At 38.5% G+C, this 17,258-nt stretch overlaps 1 protein-coding gene across 2 annotated transcripts in view; it reads right to left on the reverse strand.

Moving 5' to 3' along the window:
* fam184ab (family with sequence similarity 184 member Ab) overlaps nucleotides 1-17,258 on the reverse strand; it is a 71,834-nt gene that overhangs the window by 8,692 nt on the left and 45,884 nt on the right. For both annotated transcript variants that reach the window (XM_079474370.1, XM_079474369.1), the window contains exons 11-15: nucleotides 16,904-17,116; nucleotides 10,402-10,555; nucleotides 9,837-9,964; nucleotides 3,597-3,781; nucleotides 1,261-1,407 (exon numbers count right to left, since the gene is read on the reverse strand). In XM_079474370.1, coding sequence (XP_079330496.1) covers nucleotides 1,261-1,407; nucleotides 3,597-3,781; nucleotides 9,837-9,964; nucleotides 10,402-10,555; nucleotides 16,904-17,116 — 827 coding nt within the window. The remainder of the gene's footprint in view (nucleotides 1-1,260; nucleotides 1,408-3,596; nucleotides 3,782-9,836; nucleotides 9,965-10,401; nucleotides 10,556-16,903; nucleotides 17,117-17,258) is intronic.

A 17,258-nucleotide genomic window follows, 5' to 3' on the forward strand; every position in this document is an offset into this window, starting at 1 on the left:
CATGCCAATGAATCTAAGTACAGTTTTTAATTTGACCCTGTATGATTCCCTATGTGATGCCATGTATACGCATAAAGACGCAAAAATAGTTCAAATGACATATAAAAGGAAACATCACTTGTTACACCGGTGTTATTGCTTTAATATAAAGTTGACAGGGCCTCGGTTAAACTCCTGACCTAACCTCAATGCCTTCAAAAATAAATCATTAAAACGTTAATGAGGTCTCAAGTTCACAAGAGCCATCAACCGAACTGCCCTCAAATCAACACATTGTCATCTAAATCAATTTAACCATTTAATGTCATGAAGCATGCTGCCTAGAGAGTGCGCTCGATCGATTCCACAAGCCCTCCTATGCGACACACACCTGAAATATTCACAAGGCTTAAATCTGTTGAAATGTTAAACTGGTTGGAGGACTCGATTTGGGAAACTAAGCCGTCATCATAATTAATATTTGAGCGTCCAGGAATGTCATTTCAATGGATTTGTGTTACGTTTAATTAGCTGGCAGTGCATCAAGACTCCTTCAGGGACACCAGGAGACGGCACGGTAAGAAAACACAGAGGGATACGAACTCTGACTGCCTCTCACTGAGATTGAATGCTTCTCCTGCTATAAATGCGCACATATAGGGCAAACATGCTTTGAAGGAATAGTTCACCAAAAGGTCATGAAAATGTCATGTCATTCAAAACCTGTATAGTTTTTCTTGTGTGGAACACAAGAGAAGATATTTTGAGAAATGTGTCTGGGGTTTGGCGTCCAGTCAATGGAAGTCAATGGAGTCCAGTTTTGTTTGGTTACCAAACGTCTGTTAAAATATCTTCTTTTGTGTTCTACAGAAGAAAGAAAGTCATGTAGCTTTGGAATGTCATGATAATAATAAAAACATTTTAATAATCATTTTTATTTTTGGGTGAACTATCCTTTTAAAAGAAACATTTTGGATGAAGAATGTAAAATGTAAACAAGGCTCCATCGTTCTCTTGGTATAATGTGGGATTTGGGCCGTCCCAGGCCGTTACCTTCCAGATTTTAATGAGCATCATCTATTAAAAATCATTTTAAGGGGCGTTTGTAAATACTGAGCGGATTGTGGAAGTTGAACTATTTTTATCACCGCCTGTTCCATAGCTGGATTTGTTGGAGCTCTCGTTCAAGTAAACTTAAATTGGGCCAAACCTGCCAGTAGTCAAAGACTTCTTCTACAACACGGACAACTCTGCCTATTCCCCCAAAACGCCCCAACTCACAGAATCTGAAGGGCGGAGATCTTGTCCTTCAGAAGTTCCTGCGCCTTGTTGAAGTCCGACAGCATGTTCTGCGTCTCTCTGTGGTGGAGCGCGTTCATCTCGGCCATCTCTCTCTCATGTTTCTTACACAAGTCTTGCTCATAAGCCCTGTGAACACAACGCAAACAACTCATCACACACACTCCATCAACCTTCACCTCTACATTTGATGAAGAAATGCGAATGACGGTCATTTATCATTTTGGAATACAACTTTAAGGGATAGTTGACTCAAAAATCAAATGTATTTCATCATTCACCCTCACGATGTCATTACGAAACCTGTACTTCCTTTCTTCTGCACAAAGAAGATATTTTGAAGAATGTTGGTAACCAAACAACATTGGACCCCATTGACTTCCATTGTATGAACACTGGGACATTTCTCAAAATATGTAAAATAGAAGGAGTCATCTTCAGGTTTTCAATTAAGGGGTGTATAAATGATGACATTTTTATTTTGGATGAATTATATAAATATAGTCAAACGTTAATATATTTCAAAAGCAAAGTCTCTTCCTTTAAATATTATTTATAATGTGAATGATAAATTACATATCTTGGATTTGGTTGGTTTGGGTCCTTTAAATAAATGTGAAAGAGACTGTCAGAAGCACACCTGTCAAAAAAGTGGGAGGTTTGTGCTTTATTAAAGCATGACGCACCTCCTTTGAGTCCTCTGTTACATGAATATTTTATCCGCGGCTCTGTGTTTTATCTTCACTTTCATACAGATGGTTCAGTCTTAGCAAATTACATTTATAAAGCACTGTGTGACGTGAGTGATGCATTGTTTTGTTTTAAAATCCCCAACACATCCTACATATATTGATATTTATTTCGGCCACGCATTTCTCCCTGCAATATGACTTATTTTGATTTCGATGTTATATAACTATTCACAAAACACATCTTCATCATTAAGCCGCATATTTTAAATGACGTTAAGAGCGATATTGCAGGATCTCCTCTCCAGAAGGACCCCTGGGGGACGAAGCTTCAATTTATTTGTCATTTTATTTTACCTCCAGGATTCGTCCACGTTACATAATTGAAAGTGAAATGGGCTCTGTGTGCTCATCCTGCAAGCGATGTGATCTCAAAACCGCCTGCGAGAGCCCAGCATTGGCTTTTTTATTTATTCATAAAAAGAAGAAATATTAACTTCAGTCAGTAAAATATACAGACCCAGACATTTTTTAAAGTATTTTACGGTTTTCCACTATTTTTAGGTGTGTGTTCCTTCTGTGAACTACAAACAACATTTCCCCCGGATTTCTATTCTATTTATTTGCAGAATATGAAAACTGAAAAAAATTTAATTCAGGTTCATTTCGTAGCGTTTTCTTGGATTAAAACCGCAATAAAACACAAATAATTCTTGTCAAAAAGAGGCAGTCATCAATAAGACATCTATGAGTAAAATTGCAGACAGTTCCCGCTAACACTTAATCCAGGCAGGAACCCGCTGTGCTTTTCCCCCTTTAATTCTTTATTGTTCATATCACCACCCTTCTTCAACAATCTGGATCAAAACAATTGAATTTCATTCTCTTTTATCATTCCCAATGACTCTTGTTACACAGAACCGAAGAGGAATATAACATTAGGGGTAATTTAAGGACTGCGATCTGTCTCCAAAAAAAACAACCCAGAAACTCTTAGATGTGAGGTCTAGTTCAGTTTATCCCTCAAAACACCCAAAAACATACTTGTTGGATTAATTTAATGGAATGATGACACCCATTTCCACACACTTTAATTTATTTATCTTAAATTAAACCGAGTGAATAATACGGACAAGTAAACATTAAACTCATTCAACTTATTTTGTTTAATTTGAGTTTAGTCAACAAACTTTAACTGCGTCAGTGTGTCGCTTTGTTCTTTTCAAATAAACATCTTTATTTTTTACCATGTGTAATGTATAGTGCTTGTAGGAAGTCCAAGAGAGTTTACGGCATGAACACTTAAAAGTGTCCTTATCTCTCATCCTGCTTAACAACAAACATAATTACACTTTACATTAACTGTTTAAATCCTCTTATAAGAGCAATGCATGCTGGGAACTCAATTCCCTGTGTAGTTTCAGTTAGTCCACGAAAATAAATGATTACAGTAAATACAGCAGATGTCACCTATTTATGTCAGTATTACACATTGCACCTGTGTTTGGATAAGAAACCAATACAAATAAGCTAAATCAAACTTTACTGCTTACGCAAAATAAACAGCCTTTAAAATATATTTTTTAAATGAATGCTTTACATCAAAATAATTGTTAATCCAATACTCACCTGATCTGCTGGTTGGCTTCACTGCGGATCTTCAGAACCTCTTTGCCCTTCAGTTCGAGCTCCTTGGTCAAAGTGCTGATGTTTTCGTTCAGGGTGTGAATCTCGTGGTCCAGATCGGCGATGTGTTTCTTCCTGCGACTGACCTCCTCTTGCAGATCTGAGATGCGACTCAACAGCTCCCGTTCCTGCAACACACACACAAACATGCACTTAGCTGCAGGTGAACTAAGGACAGTTTTGAAGTAAAAGTCTGTTCCTAAAATATCTGTTCACGGTTTTCAAAGATGTCAGTTTTCTTTGCACTTGTGACTCTGGTGATCTAATATTGATGGTTCAGGTCTCCTCTATGTTCTTTCTTACTTACCAAGTATATTTGAGTATATATATATATATATATATATAGGCTATATATATATACATGTTTTATATATTAATAAAACTAGAGAGGAGCCAGAAGTTCTGTATTTAGCAGTCTACAGGGTTTTAATGCTACAGTTTCATCTTTTGAGAAATGACAGGAGCTAATGGGCTTCGACTTGGACTGCACGACACAGGAACATTTCTGGTTATTGCGTGAAGAACTTTTAGTGCTCAGATACTTTTAAATACGGGCGAACGGTACAATGTCCCCTGGCGACGTGCTTGCAGAAAACTCTGAAGTGCAGAATCTGTTCGCTGAAAGTTCTTTTGCAGAAATTCATCTTCCTACACTGAGATGATGTATGACAAAAATGTTGAACCAACACTCAGAGGCTGCACAGTGAAAAATAAAGTAATGGAAATACGTATTGGTTTTATTATGCTTTATAAATGGGCCATATTCCAGCCATTTATATTAAGTACACTTCTATAAAAGTTCATTGCATCAAAAACATTTGTCATCATTTAGCTTACACGACCACTTTCTACACTTAAATTTCACATCTTAAAACGATTTCAAAGCTTTAAAACGATGTAAATTACCTTGTGAGAATTGGCAAAAATGGTCCGCTATTCAAAAGTTCAGGATCACATATACTTTATTTATGTATTTTTTTCTAATTTATATTTATGCATTTAGTGTTTGCTTTCATCAAAAGCCGCCTACAGAAATAAAGAGATTCATCTTAGCCAATAATGTTAAAAGAGGAATACAATGCACATTTGTTTGAGAAAAAACACAAATGTAACTATAGGAATTATGTTGTAACTACAAAAACTGAAGTTTTTTAAGTTAAATTAAGTACTGAAATACATATATTGACACAAAAATATTGTCTATAACATGAATTAAAAAACATTACAGCATGCACCTTCAGATTAAAAGGATTCGACCACATTTTATTTTAAGTATGTCTAAATTTTTGAATGGTAGTGTCAGTAACAAAATATTTTCTTATACTTATTTTGTACAGAAAACTAAATATGTGTTAACATTTTTCTCTGACACACTCCATCAACCTATATGACTATATGCACATATAGCTTGTGCATGTACAGAGCTGTTCTGCACTACACAGTCATATAAAGTACAGTCGAGGTTAAAATCATTACACTACACTTGTGTCAGGGTCAATTTTCCACTCCACCGACACCGTGACATTTAAACTGCTCTCTTACTGTAAGACAAAGATAAAGCTCCTCCTGGTGAACACAACCGCACATTTTCCGCAGTTAATGATTCTTGCTTAATCAAATTACAATCTGCTCATCCAACTCTGAATGTCTGTAAATATCATTTCACACCACAATTAGCATAATAATGTCATGAGTGTGTGTGGCAAAACAAACCTGTAGCCCCGAGGAGCTTCCTATACAGGGCTTGAGAAAGAAGCTAAACAAACTAATGTTTCAACAAAAGTAATAGATGGCAAACATTTGTATTTCAAACATTTAGAAACAGATTTAAGTTTATACCTGGAGTGAAGAGTATTCTCACCTACTAACAACAAAAGACAGTCACGTAAAAACATAAGAGACGAATCCAAATTTTCATTTAATCAGCATTTCTAGATGCGTTTGGCCATTTTCCTCATTTTATGCAAATAGAAAAATATTTGTATTTGAAATTTGAGGGAATTATGATTAGTAGTTCAACAAAAACATATAGTAAATTCAGAAAAATGTAAACAATTTACAATGGCCTCTATTATTTCTGCGGCTTTACATATACCCTAATAACAAATACCCTAAATAAGAATTTATATATAATTAATGTTTGTTAATATGAAGAATAAACTAGCATGTAAGTAAGGGATAATGTTCAGACCGCCAGTTGTTATCGCAGAAATGAGCCACGACAGTGTGATCGGGCGGAGGGTCTTGTATCACACTGAAGGGTCTTATTTGGCAATGACAGTCGGCTTCTTGTTCACAACTCGCTTATTACATGGCTACTTGCCACATGAGAAAAAATTGAAATGAAATGTGAATTTGAAATATTTTATTAGCTCATTTTAACCTTCCGTGAGGGAAAGCGGATTACTTTCCGTTATAAAATAAGAAACGTTGTTCAAATGTCACGAACAGGCAATTTGGTTTAGTCATTCGAAAATACAATGTCATAAATGTTATTCAAATAAATATGGATGGAGGTTGATATCTGGAGTCCGCAAATGTCACAACTGGCCAATCAGAATCAAGCATTCCAACGATGTAATAAAGTATAATAAACACTTTCGTAAACAGTCGGATCAGTTGCACTTCAGTCTGTGGTTGCATTAGTTTGGTCAGCTCATGATTGACAGGTGAGGTTTCATGGAGGCGCAGGTGTGAGAGAACATCATGTTGATGAGCCTTTATTCCCTGACTGCTCTGCGTTTATCTACCGTGTTGGACCAGTGCTGCCCAGCGGTGACATTTACTTTCACATCTAATGGCTGAACCTCCGGTAGTTCACTGGATCAGCACCTGAAGAACAGCGGTCCAATTTTTCTCCTCCACACAGTGACTTAACCTGACCTGACAGTCCGTCACATACTGTACATACTCGCTGTTCTGGTTTCCACATCGGGCCACATTCCTGTGGATTTACAGTATGCATGACAGCCATGATAAATATATAGATAACCTGGAAACATTGTTCGGACCAGACCAGATCATATAAGAGATACAAAAGCACAACGGCCATGATTTATTTTGAATGCTTTTTCAGATAAAAAATATTTCCTTTGCGTTACTGCCATAGTACACAAAAAAATCTGTAAAAATAGTGCAAAATATACTGTATTAATATAAAGGAATTTTACGTATAATTTTTTACAGTTGTTTTAACTGTATTTTACATTTTGCACTGCGTTAAAATGCATTTTAGCATTAACAGAAATGTTTGTAAAATAAGGGAAATATACTGGTATTTTTCTGCCAGTACTTTATCCATTTTTTTACGGGAATATTTTACAGTGTATGGAAAATAAAAACTATGGGGATGAGAACGATTTGGTTACTGACATTCCTCCAAATATCTTCCTTTGTCTTTGGCAGAAGAAAGAAATTTATACAGGTTTGGATGGAACAATCTAAAGGTTGGGAGAATCATGACCGAATTTTCATTTCTGGGTGAACTATCCCTTTCACCTAAAAAATATTCGTTGGCCAAGCCTTCACCATATCACAAGCACATTTGGGTAGCCCCCCGGACCTCTCAGAACACCTAAGCATCTACATAACAACACCCTAACAACCACCCATCAACAACATCTTAGAGACTTCACAATTAAATATCTTTTTCATATGACCATCAAAATGAAATCACATCACCATGGCAACAACCGGCTCTCATCCGTTCCTTAAGAATGATTGCTTTTATCTGCCGAGGTCAACATCACCTAGCTAATGGGTATGGTTACATAATCTTCCTGCATATTATGGCAGCTTTAGTTAAAAATAACTCCAGAAATCGAACGCACGCAGACTTAATAAAGTTTGCGGCGTCTGTACAACAGCGGCTTGCACAGCACGTCTAAATAAACCTCGTCGGCCTGGTCATCTAAACCTTCTCAATACAGTCACATCAGCTGCTCACCTGTCATCGCTGAACCGCTGAGCGAGAAAATACAAAGAACTCATCTGTCATCCGTGGGTGGCCCTTGAGTCGGAGAGACAGACTTCAGAATGCTCTCTCTACTGCGCAGAAAGAGCCGTGTGGAGATCTTTCAACTTTTTTCCTGTTGAAAGGGTATAATTTGCGAGGGCTGAAGTTAACGTGTCTGACCTTTTCTGTCAAAGACTGAGACCACCTATAAATATCTCCCGCCTGGAGACACGGTAACACGAGCATCATTAATTCCGGCCGGACCGGGAGGCTGATTAGCAGGTGTCTGGAAAATACATGGAGCTGGGCTCTCATGAGCTTGGAGCCAGGAATCTGAGTCTTATGCTCATCAAAAGCTTTAAGACGGAAGGAGAGCAAAACAGGGGTGTCCTTCAGATCAGTGTAGTGGTTTCGGGGATGTTTAAAGCCCCGGCCTTTAGATGGTCGTCTTAGAAACTAGAAAATTAAAAGCTTTTTGTCAGTCTTTAAACCATCACAGTATAAAGTTATGCCGCAGAGTGAAGCAGCTAAGATGGTTGCTATCAAGGTAAAACTCTTTGGCCAGCTTATCTTACACAGCTCATTAAACTGAGCTCTCACTGGGAAAACAATTAACAAAAAGATGAGACTGGAGAGAGAGAGCGTTCAGGAAAGAGAACGAGAGAGAGTTTTCTGTTATGCTGTGAAAGCAGAAAGCGATGTGATTCTTAGGGAAAGGTCTTTGTTACAGACTTCAAACAAGTTTTTAACTCTGTATGCTGAACATTTCTAATAAGTCCAATTAAACAAGGAAACTAAATATATGATTTAAGGCTGTAAAGCATTACAATAGATTTTGTAATAAAGGACAGAATTAAAATGTGGGATCACTTTAAGAATGACTCAATGTATTAGACTTAAAGGGGTAGGTCACCCAACAATGATCTTTTCTCATTTACTTACAATGTCTTTTCAGAGGATACTTTCAAGAACGGTATATTAACGTATATAACAAACGTACATTATAAAGTGATGGTTCACCCAAAAGACATCATTCACTCATCATTTTAATCCTGTATGACTTTCTTTCTTTCGCAGAACACAAAAGAAGATATGTTTTTAACTGGACCCCATTCACTTGCATTGGTTTTGTGTCCATACAATAGAAGTGAATGGGACCAGTGCTGTTCGGTACTCGGCTTTCTTCAAAATATCTTCTTTTCTTCTTCTTTGAAAGAAAGTCATATAGGTTTGAAATGACAAGATAAATCTGCTTGTGCTGTCATAACCAGTGGGGTTCGACGGAAGTCTTAGGGGAAGGGCATTTTCTTACAGCCTTACAATATGATGTCAGAGATGTATGTGAGAGTACGTGACGACACTACAGACAACTAAACACAACAAAGTCAACGGTCTCCTCATGCACACTGGCAGGCGTATTCATGAGCTTGTGGATGCACGTGTAAACATTTTAAATACCATGAGTGTGTATCACAGTCTGACCCACAACTGCTGCCCTCCAACACGGCCATTTGCTAATGGCTATAAGACTTAGCACATGCATATACACGTACTGATCTCTACACAGATGAGTGATGTGGTTTTAGTTTCACTAAAGGCATAGTTCACCCGAAAACTAAAATTCTGTCATCACTTACACATTTACAAACCTGTACACATGTCTTTGACATTTGGAAAAATGTCAGTAAACGAACAGACCTCATCCCCCATTGATTTTCCATACTATGGCAGTAAATGGGGGATGAGGTCTGTGTGGTTACTGACATTCTTCCGAATATCTACTATATCTATATTTACGCACCCTGAGGGTGAGTAAATGTTGACAGAATTGTCATTTCTGGGTAAACTATCCCTTTAAAACAAAGGCTTGTTGGAGCCATGGGGCGATGGTGGTGAGTGGTGATCTGGGGCATCCAAATGCATTTGAGGTGCAAAAGAAGCTTTTCATAAACACATTTGTACATTTTCCTTGCGTTTAAGACCCATGTTTAAGCCCACAGACTAGCCAACTATCCAGACAGCAACAGAAACAACAATTGATTTCTTGGAACAGTATCCACTTCTGAACTTCCATCGTCTCAATATGGCTGTATAGAAGGCAATCGGAGAATGATGGGAATGTAGTGTACTGTACTATATGCAGTAGGTAGCGGAGCAAGATTACCGTATTACCGTCTACACAAATGACTCAAAAGTTAATACTCTGCTTTGAGGGAAGCATACTGTACCTGTACCCTGCTCTGCTCCAGAGCCTTCTCCAGTTCCTGCTTGGCAGCTGCTGTTTCTTGTTGATGGGTCTGACGCATGTGTTCGATAGCTGATGCGTGGAGGTGGTTCAGTTCGGAACGTAAGGATGCTGAAAGGAGGGAGAGAAGGATAGAAAAGAAGAGGATGAACTGCTGTCTGGAGTCAAATTAAAAATCATTCATCTCCAACACCCCTCAAAGGTCTCCACCTGCAATTTCCGTGCCATCATTATCCTTTTTTTCCATTCATGCTGTATTTCGGTGAGATTTCAAGCTATAATTAGATCATGTTCTCGAATGGTTTCACCCTGAGGGCTCAGATTTTAGTGCCGACCCAACAAAGTATAAAACAGCATGTCTTAAAACGCCCGAATATGCAATGTGCTATATGCAAAATTATTGATGTATGATGTCTAGGGAATTTTAGATGTCTTTCTAATTTCTAACTTTCCTAGTGATGGAATGCTTTGATCATAATTTAATCACTCATTGCGCTAAACACATTGTTGTGGTTTGAATCATGTGACTGGGTGTTTTGGTGTTTTACCCAGCATGGCCTTGCCCTCATCCTCCAGCTCGAAGCGGAGAGTCTGCAGTTCTTGTTCTGACTGTTGTTTCAGCGTCTCAATGTTCTGTCTGTGAGCTTCTCGCAGAGACTGAAGCTCGAGGTGATGTTGCTGGCGGAGACGCTCTTCTAGCTCCTGAAACAGGCATGTGCATCAATTCATTTCAATTCATAAACATATATGACAGCTCGTACAAATAAATAAATAGTTAAAAATGCATGTACTGTACAGTAGGATTCTAAAGTCTCAGACCACTACAGAAAAGGCTTTTATTTTGTATTTTTATTTTATTATAATTTTGAAATGCATATTAATATTCAATGCATTTCAGATTTTTCTAATTCCATTTTTCATTCAGATTAAGCACCCACAATAAAAATGAATTAGAAGAATTAAAACAAATATCCATCATAACCCATAACCCATTAATTCAAGTTTTATTTCTAAAGTCCTATTGATAATATTGTATTGTTGCAAAGCAGCTGTACAGAAAAGATACCATAAATATAGTAAGAATTATAATTATAATATAAAAACATATATAACATTTAAAAAACATTGTATTACAGACCACTTCGGAAGATGTAAACATTGGTCCAGAAGCACATCCGGTTTCAGGTGTTTCAGTTTTTATTTAATCTCACGTAAAAAATTTACATAACATTTCGATTCGGTTATAAATGTTTGGTTGTATTTTGCAAAAATATTTGCTATACTTGCCTCTCTGATATTTAGAATTTAGACTGCGATCCTAAGCTCAACCACTAGATGTTATTTGGCCCACACTTAACTTTAGGAAGCAAGTTACAACAAGCAAAAACGTATAACTGTTGAGTATTTTTAATTAAAGTTAATAAAATGAATATACAATAAAATAAGAATATAAATGAATAATAATATAAATTAAATAACCAATAAATTGTTGTATTATTAGCCATTAGCCAGACTGAACCAAAGACAGACCAGAAGTTAACTTCGGGCCAGGTGTGTCAGTCCGATGAAACCATCTATTGAATACAGTCTACATGGTATCACTGCAACTCTTTCAAAAGATGTACATTAGCGATATTTCGACTATTATATTCGTAGCTCTATCAATTATTATGTGATTGTACACAGACTGTTGAATTCACATTATGATTAAGCAGCTATGCATCTTTAATAACCAGCATCATATTCATTCATCTAAGCTTTCAGTGGTCTTTTCAACCATGAAGACCCTATAGATGAATCACACTACAAAACATCTCAACACTGAGACACACAACACACAACAAACTCGGAACCGGGAACATATATTTGTAACCATAATGTTGTTCTTCCAAAGTACTGTTACTGACATTCGTAGGAATTATTACTCGATTAGTAAGCACTTAAACATTTTTGCAAGCTTGTTAAAGATATTGGATGCCTGCCGTTTTTTACACCGAGCCAGAAGAACGCAATTACAGCACCTTAAATAAGATTAAGCCCAAAGATTGCGATGAGCGTGTGGAGATACATTGACCTGATGAGGGGTAATACAGGGCACCTGCCTCCACAAAAAGACGCTTTACAGTCCGTGATATCCAGCGGTGAGGTGAGGATGGGAGAGGAAGACAAATTAAACCGAATGCTTCATAGGGAACAGGCTGCACTGAGCCATTTGGCAGGACGGAGCTAGAAATAAGCTGGAAATGGGCAAATGTTGTTTTAATGCGGTAACACGATCGAAATAAAACAACAACAGCTGATAGATCAACAGAGATGTGAAAACACACAACACTGTTTGTAAGGTTCTAACATTGATTGAGAACACAATAGCGTGGTGTGCAAATGTACATGTTAGGCAGCATCAACAGTTTTTTGGGGTCTAAACTAAGGCTGCTACATAAAACTGAAAAGGTCAGGTCATGTATATCATACTGACAGCTATCGGAACGCACGCTGAACCCTGAGGCTTTTTAATGGAGTACTAACACACACAAACCCAAACACACACACACACACACACACACACACACACACACAGAGATACATCTGTTCCCACTCGTCACAACACTGGGTCATTTTCACCTCTTCATTGTGCTACTAGAGTCATGGTTCCTTCCTTGCTAAAAATAGTTCTGGGTGTCTAATCGGAGTGCGTTATTGAGGGATTTAACACTTTCTCATTCTTTAACACATTACACATTACTCCTTCTTTAGCACTTACTCATTCATCCTCATTTCCATATACAGTATACTGTTCATGAGAAAATCTGAATGAAAATTTGTCTAATTTCTAAAATCTCAGTTTTCAATAAGGTTGCATTTGTTAACATCAGTTAATGCCTTAGCTGACATATTTTACAACGAGTAATACTTCTGAAGCATTTATTGAGTTAATGTTTCTTAGAGGCCATCTACACGAGACCAACTAAAAACAGCACACTTCATTTCAACGACAAAAAGATTTTGGGGAATTGAAAACGCAAACGTTTGAAAACGCATGCGCATTACGTGTTCAGTTTGCACGGGGCGTCACTCTCCCACATTAACACGCCAAAACACGCACCCTTGAGTGGCAAAACACTCTGCAAAATGGCTGCTTACAATATCAGGAAATGCAATTCCGCCCAACATATCAGTGTGCAAAGATACTTGGTTCCTTTGCAAGTCGTAAGGATCACCGTTGAGTCTAACTGCTTTTAATTTCAGCAAATAATTGCGTGTTTGTGTCCTGGCACTCAAGGGGTGTGTCCCGGCATTTTCACAAGGGAAAGCGACGTCAATGCATACCTGCTATTCCCAAAACATTAATGGCGACATCCATGCTGCATGTTTGTGATTATTTCTCCAGCAAATAGGAAGATTACCTGTACCACTACGACCAGCGGAGACATGTATATATAAACTATAACATCCAAACCGACAAAGGGTTTTAAAAGTGTTTTTAGCTTAAAACAGGTTATGCATATGTGCGCTGGCATGTAGTGCTTCTTTACATGCTTTTTTAACATGGCTATCCACTGCCCTGGCATGCATAATGCAGCGTATTTATATGTTTTCCCGGATCCCTGTAACTGCAGATGTTTTAATAACGCTGTCATGTGTAGATGAATCTTTCAAAAACGCAAATGAAAAACTTTTCCTTCAAGTCAAAACAGTTGAGATCCACTAATCTAAGAAGGTTTTATATCGTCACCGTCTTTCTGAAACCTTGTATGTCCAAACTGACGTTTTTCAGGAAATGGAAAAACATTCTACTTTTAAAAATGATTAAATACTGTGTTGTCAAAGTAGACATGCACTTTTTGATAGTTTTTTAATGGTTAGATATTTGCAAAACTCAGTGACGAACATTAAGGGCAACTAATAATAATGATTTAAGAATATTTTTTAATTGTAATATGGAGAAACAAGGTATTAGAAAAACAGCAGCAATTGGTATGGTATACATATAATATCTATACAGTCACTTAATGTTAAATGTATGTAACCATACCATATACTTACCGTATACCACACTCTTCAAACCCCCTCTGATATTTATTAAAGAAAATATATACACGTATAAAGTCATAGGGGGAGACATTTTGTGATCAATACTTGAACGAAGGTGGATTTAATGCGATTTAATACCTCGGAAATTGCCCTGTGGCAGGGGTAAGATAAGATCTTGTGTGCTTTCTGAAACTAGTTTGATTTAGCTTATGAGCGCCTAATGTCGTTTGTTCTCTCATAAAGATCTGGGAACTGACTATCTGTTCTCATTCTACTGAATGCGAAAGCCTTCGTACAATGATTCTTAAAGAAGAGCACAGTCAGGACAAAGAATAAGGGACACTGCCATATACCAAAGCGCGCCATTAAAGTTGCCAAGTACCCTCCTCCTAATTCCCCCTTCAGCCGCACTGACTCATCAGGGCCGTATGTTCTCGGTCGGCAGGCTGGCGCAGATGAGCATGGTACCCACTGTGGGAATTTGTCCCGCTCCTTCCGGCCAGCTAAAAGTAGGGCTGTTTTCTCTCGATATCAGCATAAACCACAGGAGGTAGGAGGTGGAACTTTATGCCTGTTGGAGCAAAATATCAAATGGAGGAATCACACATTCGCCGCAGTCTCCGAGGACAGAACAGCGAGGGGTGAGACTGACATCGTCTCCGCAGTGCTGCCGAGCCCATTAGAAGCTGAGGAACGTTCCTCCGCTCCGACTTCAAAAGAGCACGCTGAATATTGAGATGTGAGGACTGGATCCCACCGCAGACATTTAGCAGTGACGCTTTACAGAGAGAATAAGTGCTATATTATCACATTGCGGCCATGGCGAGCTCAATCACTGATTCTAATTAAGCCAGAAGTCAATAAAACAGCGGCTTTGAGAAACGCCGTCCACACGCCCTGGACATGGTGCTTTGGAGCAGAAAGTGAATAAATTGGTCTTCATAACCATTCTGTTGGATCTCGCTACATGAATGACACTAACATCGAGGGCCTTATCTTTACTGCATGGCCGCTGGGTAAAACTCACATCGAGGTTTCACTGCAATTATAATTGGTCTTGAATCTATTAGCTCTGCCTGTGGTGCTGAGAATCTCATCAGCATGTCAATTACAGCCATGTCTGATGTTCAACATCTTATATGCCCAAAAAAATATTTCTGCTATTACCAGAGTCATTTTTAATAGGTATGTAACCCTTGGCAATAATTATGACCAATGGAAGATAAAAAGAGTTATTTGGCAACCTGTTTTAAAGGTCCAAGCCAATAAAAGAGTGCAAATGATAGAGGTTAGATTTCACTAGTAGACAGGCCTCGGATCAGAGTAACAAAAACGGTATTCATTGAATTGAATAGTGTGTTTTTTACGTCATACAGGGTCAATTTGAACAGTTAACCTCAACATTTCTGTCTTTATGGTATCACTGGTACACATTTTGTCCGTTCAGCATGTATTGACAGCTGGTGGGCATGGTGCGTATTGACAGGTGTGTCTATGTTTGGGACAGCGAGGCCACGTAAGTAATAGAGGTCAGTTGGTCTTATTACACCTAATATGTTCAGAGACCAGCTGCGGCATGATTTAATGAAAGTTACGCAGCAATTTCCTGAAATAAACAGAAAAACGATTTGCTAGACATTAAAGCCAATTTCAACCAGACAAATGTGGGAAATAAATATCCAGAAAATGGTCTGCTGATCCAAACCCATTGGCACAGGGTTGCCAGATCCACATCACAAAACCGGCCCAATGGGCTATTAAAACAATCCCAAAAGTAGCTCAATGAAACCAGCCCAAATACCAAAAATGTCACTGCCATACTTAAAATACCCACACTTATGCATTTCACACATTTCTGCGTGTAAATCACTGTATACCAATCATAAGCACACTGTATTCATAAATAAGTCCATGTTACCTCAAAAATGACAAATAGTTAACCAAAATCTACACCTTTAACCCGCATAACATTTTTTGAGAAACCACAAACCTGGCAACCCTACAATGGCAGATGTGCTCTAGATTTAATCCTATATGGAGTCTCTGATTTGACTGCAGGATGTGAGAAACATATTTATATATCAAAACACACACATGTATATAAATATATATATATATATATAAACAATAAAATATTATCAACCTCATTAATATAGGCTACTACATCACAACCAGACAACTGTGCACCCGCCGCCCGACCACAGCGACATGCATCATTCTGACTGACTGACATTTTTATAAATACGTCAAGCTCTCTTAAGAATGGCAATAGATGAACAAAATCTATACACCTTCAAACTGCAAAATAGAAAACATACCTGCAGCAACAGTGGGAAAGTGCAGGCCTGGCAACCCTGCAGTGGCAGAGGCACTCAAGCTTTAATCATATAGGGAATCTCTGATTTGTCACATTAAAAATCATATCAACCTAATTAATATTAATAAGCTACAACATCACAACTAACACGACTGTTCACCCTCCACCCCACCTCATTGGCACGCCCTACTGACTGACTGACACTGCATTTGTTGAATCAATCACAACCTGTCATCAGTTATTCAAGCTGTTTACCCCTGTCGTCCCAGCACGCGGCCTTCATCTTCAGACCAGCGGCGCCGAAGCACATCAGCCCGACTCAAGGTGATCATTTGCAGTTGGAGTTGCTCTCCTCCAGTGTGGTGAAGAGGCCAGGTACAAGATAAAAAAGACATTACAGCTTGTGACAGCAAGCACTCGGCCATTACTACAACACAGGTTATTCCGGTAAACAGATGATCGGAGGGGTCCGCCATGTATCTGTGACAGATCTGCCACGCCACATCAAATCTACCAGTGGCCAAAGAGAATACAAAAGATTACCTAAAAACAGCTTGGCTCCAAGTCAATGCACACAATATGTACAAATCTACGTGCCAAAAACATTGTGGATTGCATACAACCCCCGGAAAACTGAAAGAAACCAGATAAGAGAGCACATGCAGGTCGGCGGGCTATCTCCGTCCGATTCGTGCGGTTACCTTGAGGTCGTGGTGGCGAGCCTCTTGCATGTCTTGTACAGCGCAGCATTGTGCTTCCTGCATCCGTTGCTCTCTGCGCTGGTGCTCCATCTCCATCTCCTGCAGCTGCTGGCCCAGGTGCTCCCGCTCCTGACTGAACTGAGCCTGCAGCTGCTGGAGGGAATGCTGGGATTGGGATAGTTGCATCTCAAGGCTCTGTTTCAGCAGGGATATCTGCACAAAGAAAACAAACTTTAAGACAATAATTATGTTGGAGGTCTTGGTGTTGGTGAATCGCATTGAGATGTGAATTTCCATTTGTCTTCTTAATGTAATCATGCACATCTCCCACATGCAAAGTACTTCGCCCACTCGG

The sequence above is a fragment of the Barbatula barbatula genome (assembly GCF_947034865.1).
Source record: "Barbatula barbatula genome assembly, chromosome: 15".
Lineage (NCBI taxonomy): Eukaryota > Metazoa > Chordata > Actinopteri > Cypriniformes > Nemacheilidae > Barbatula > Barbatula barbatula.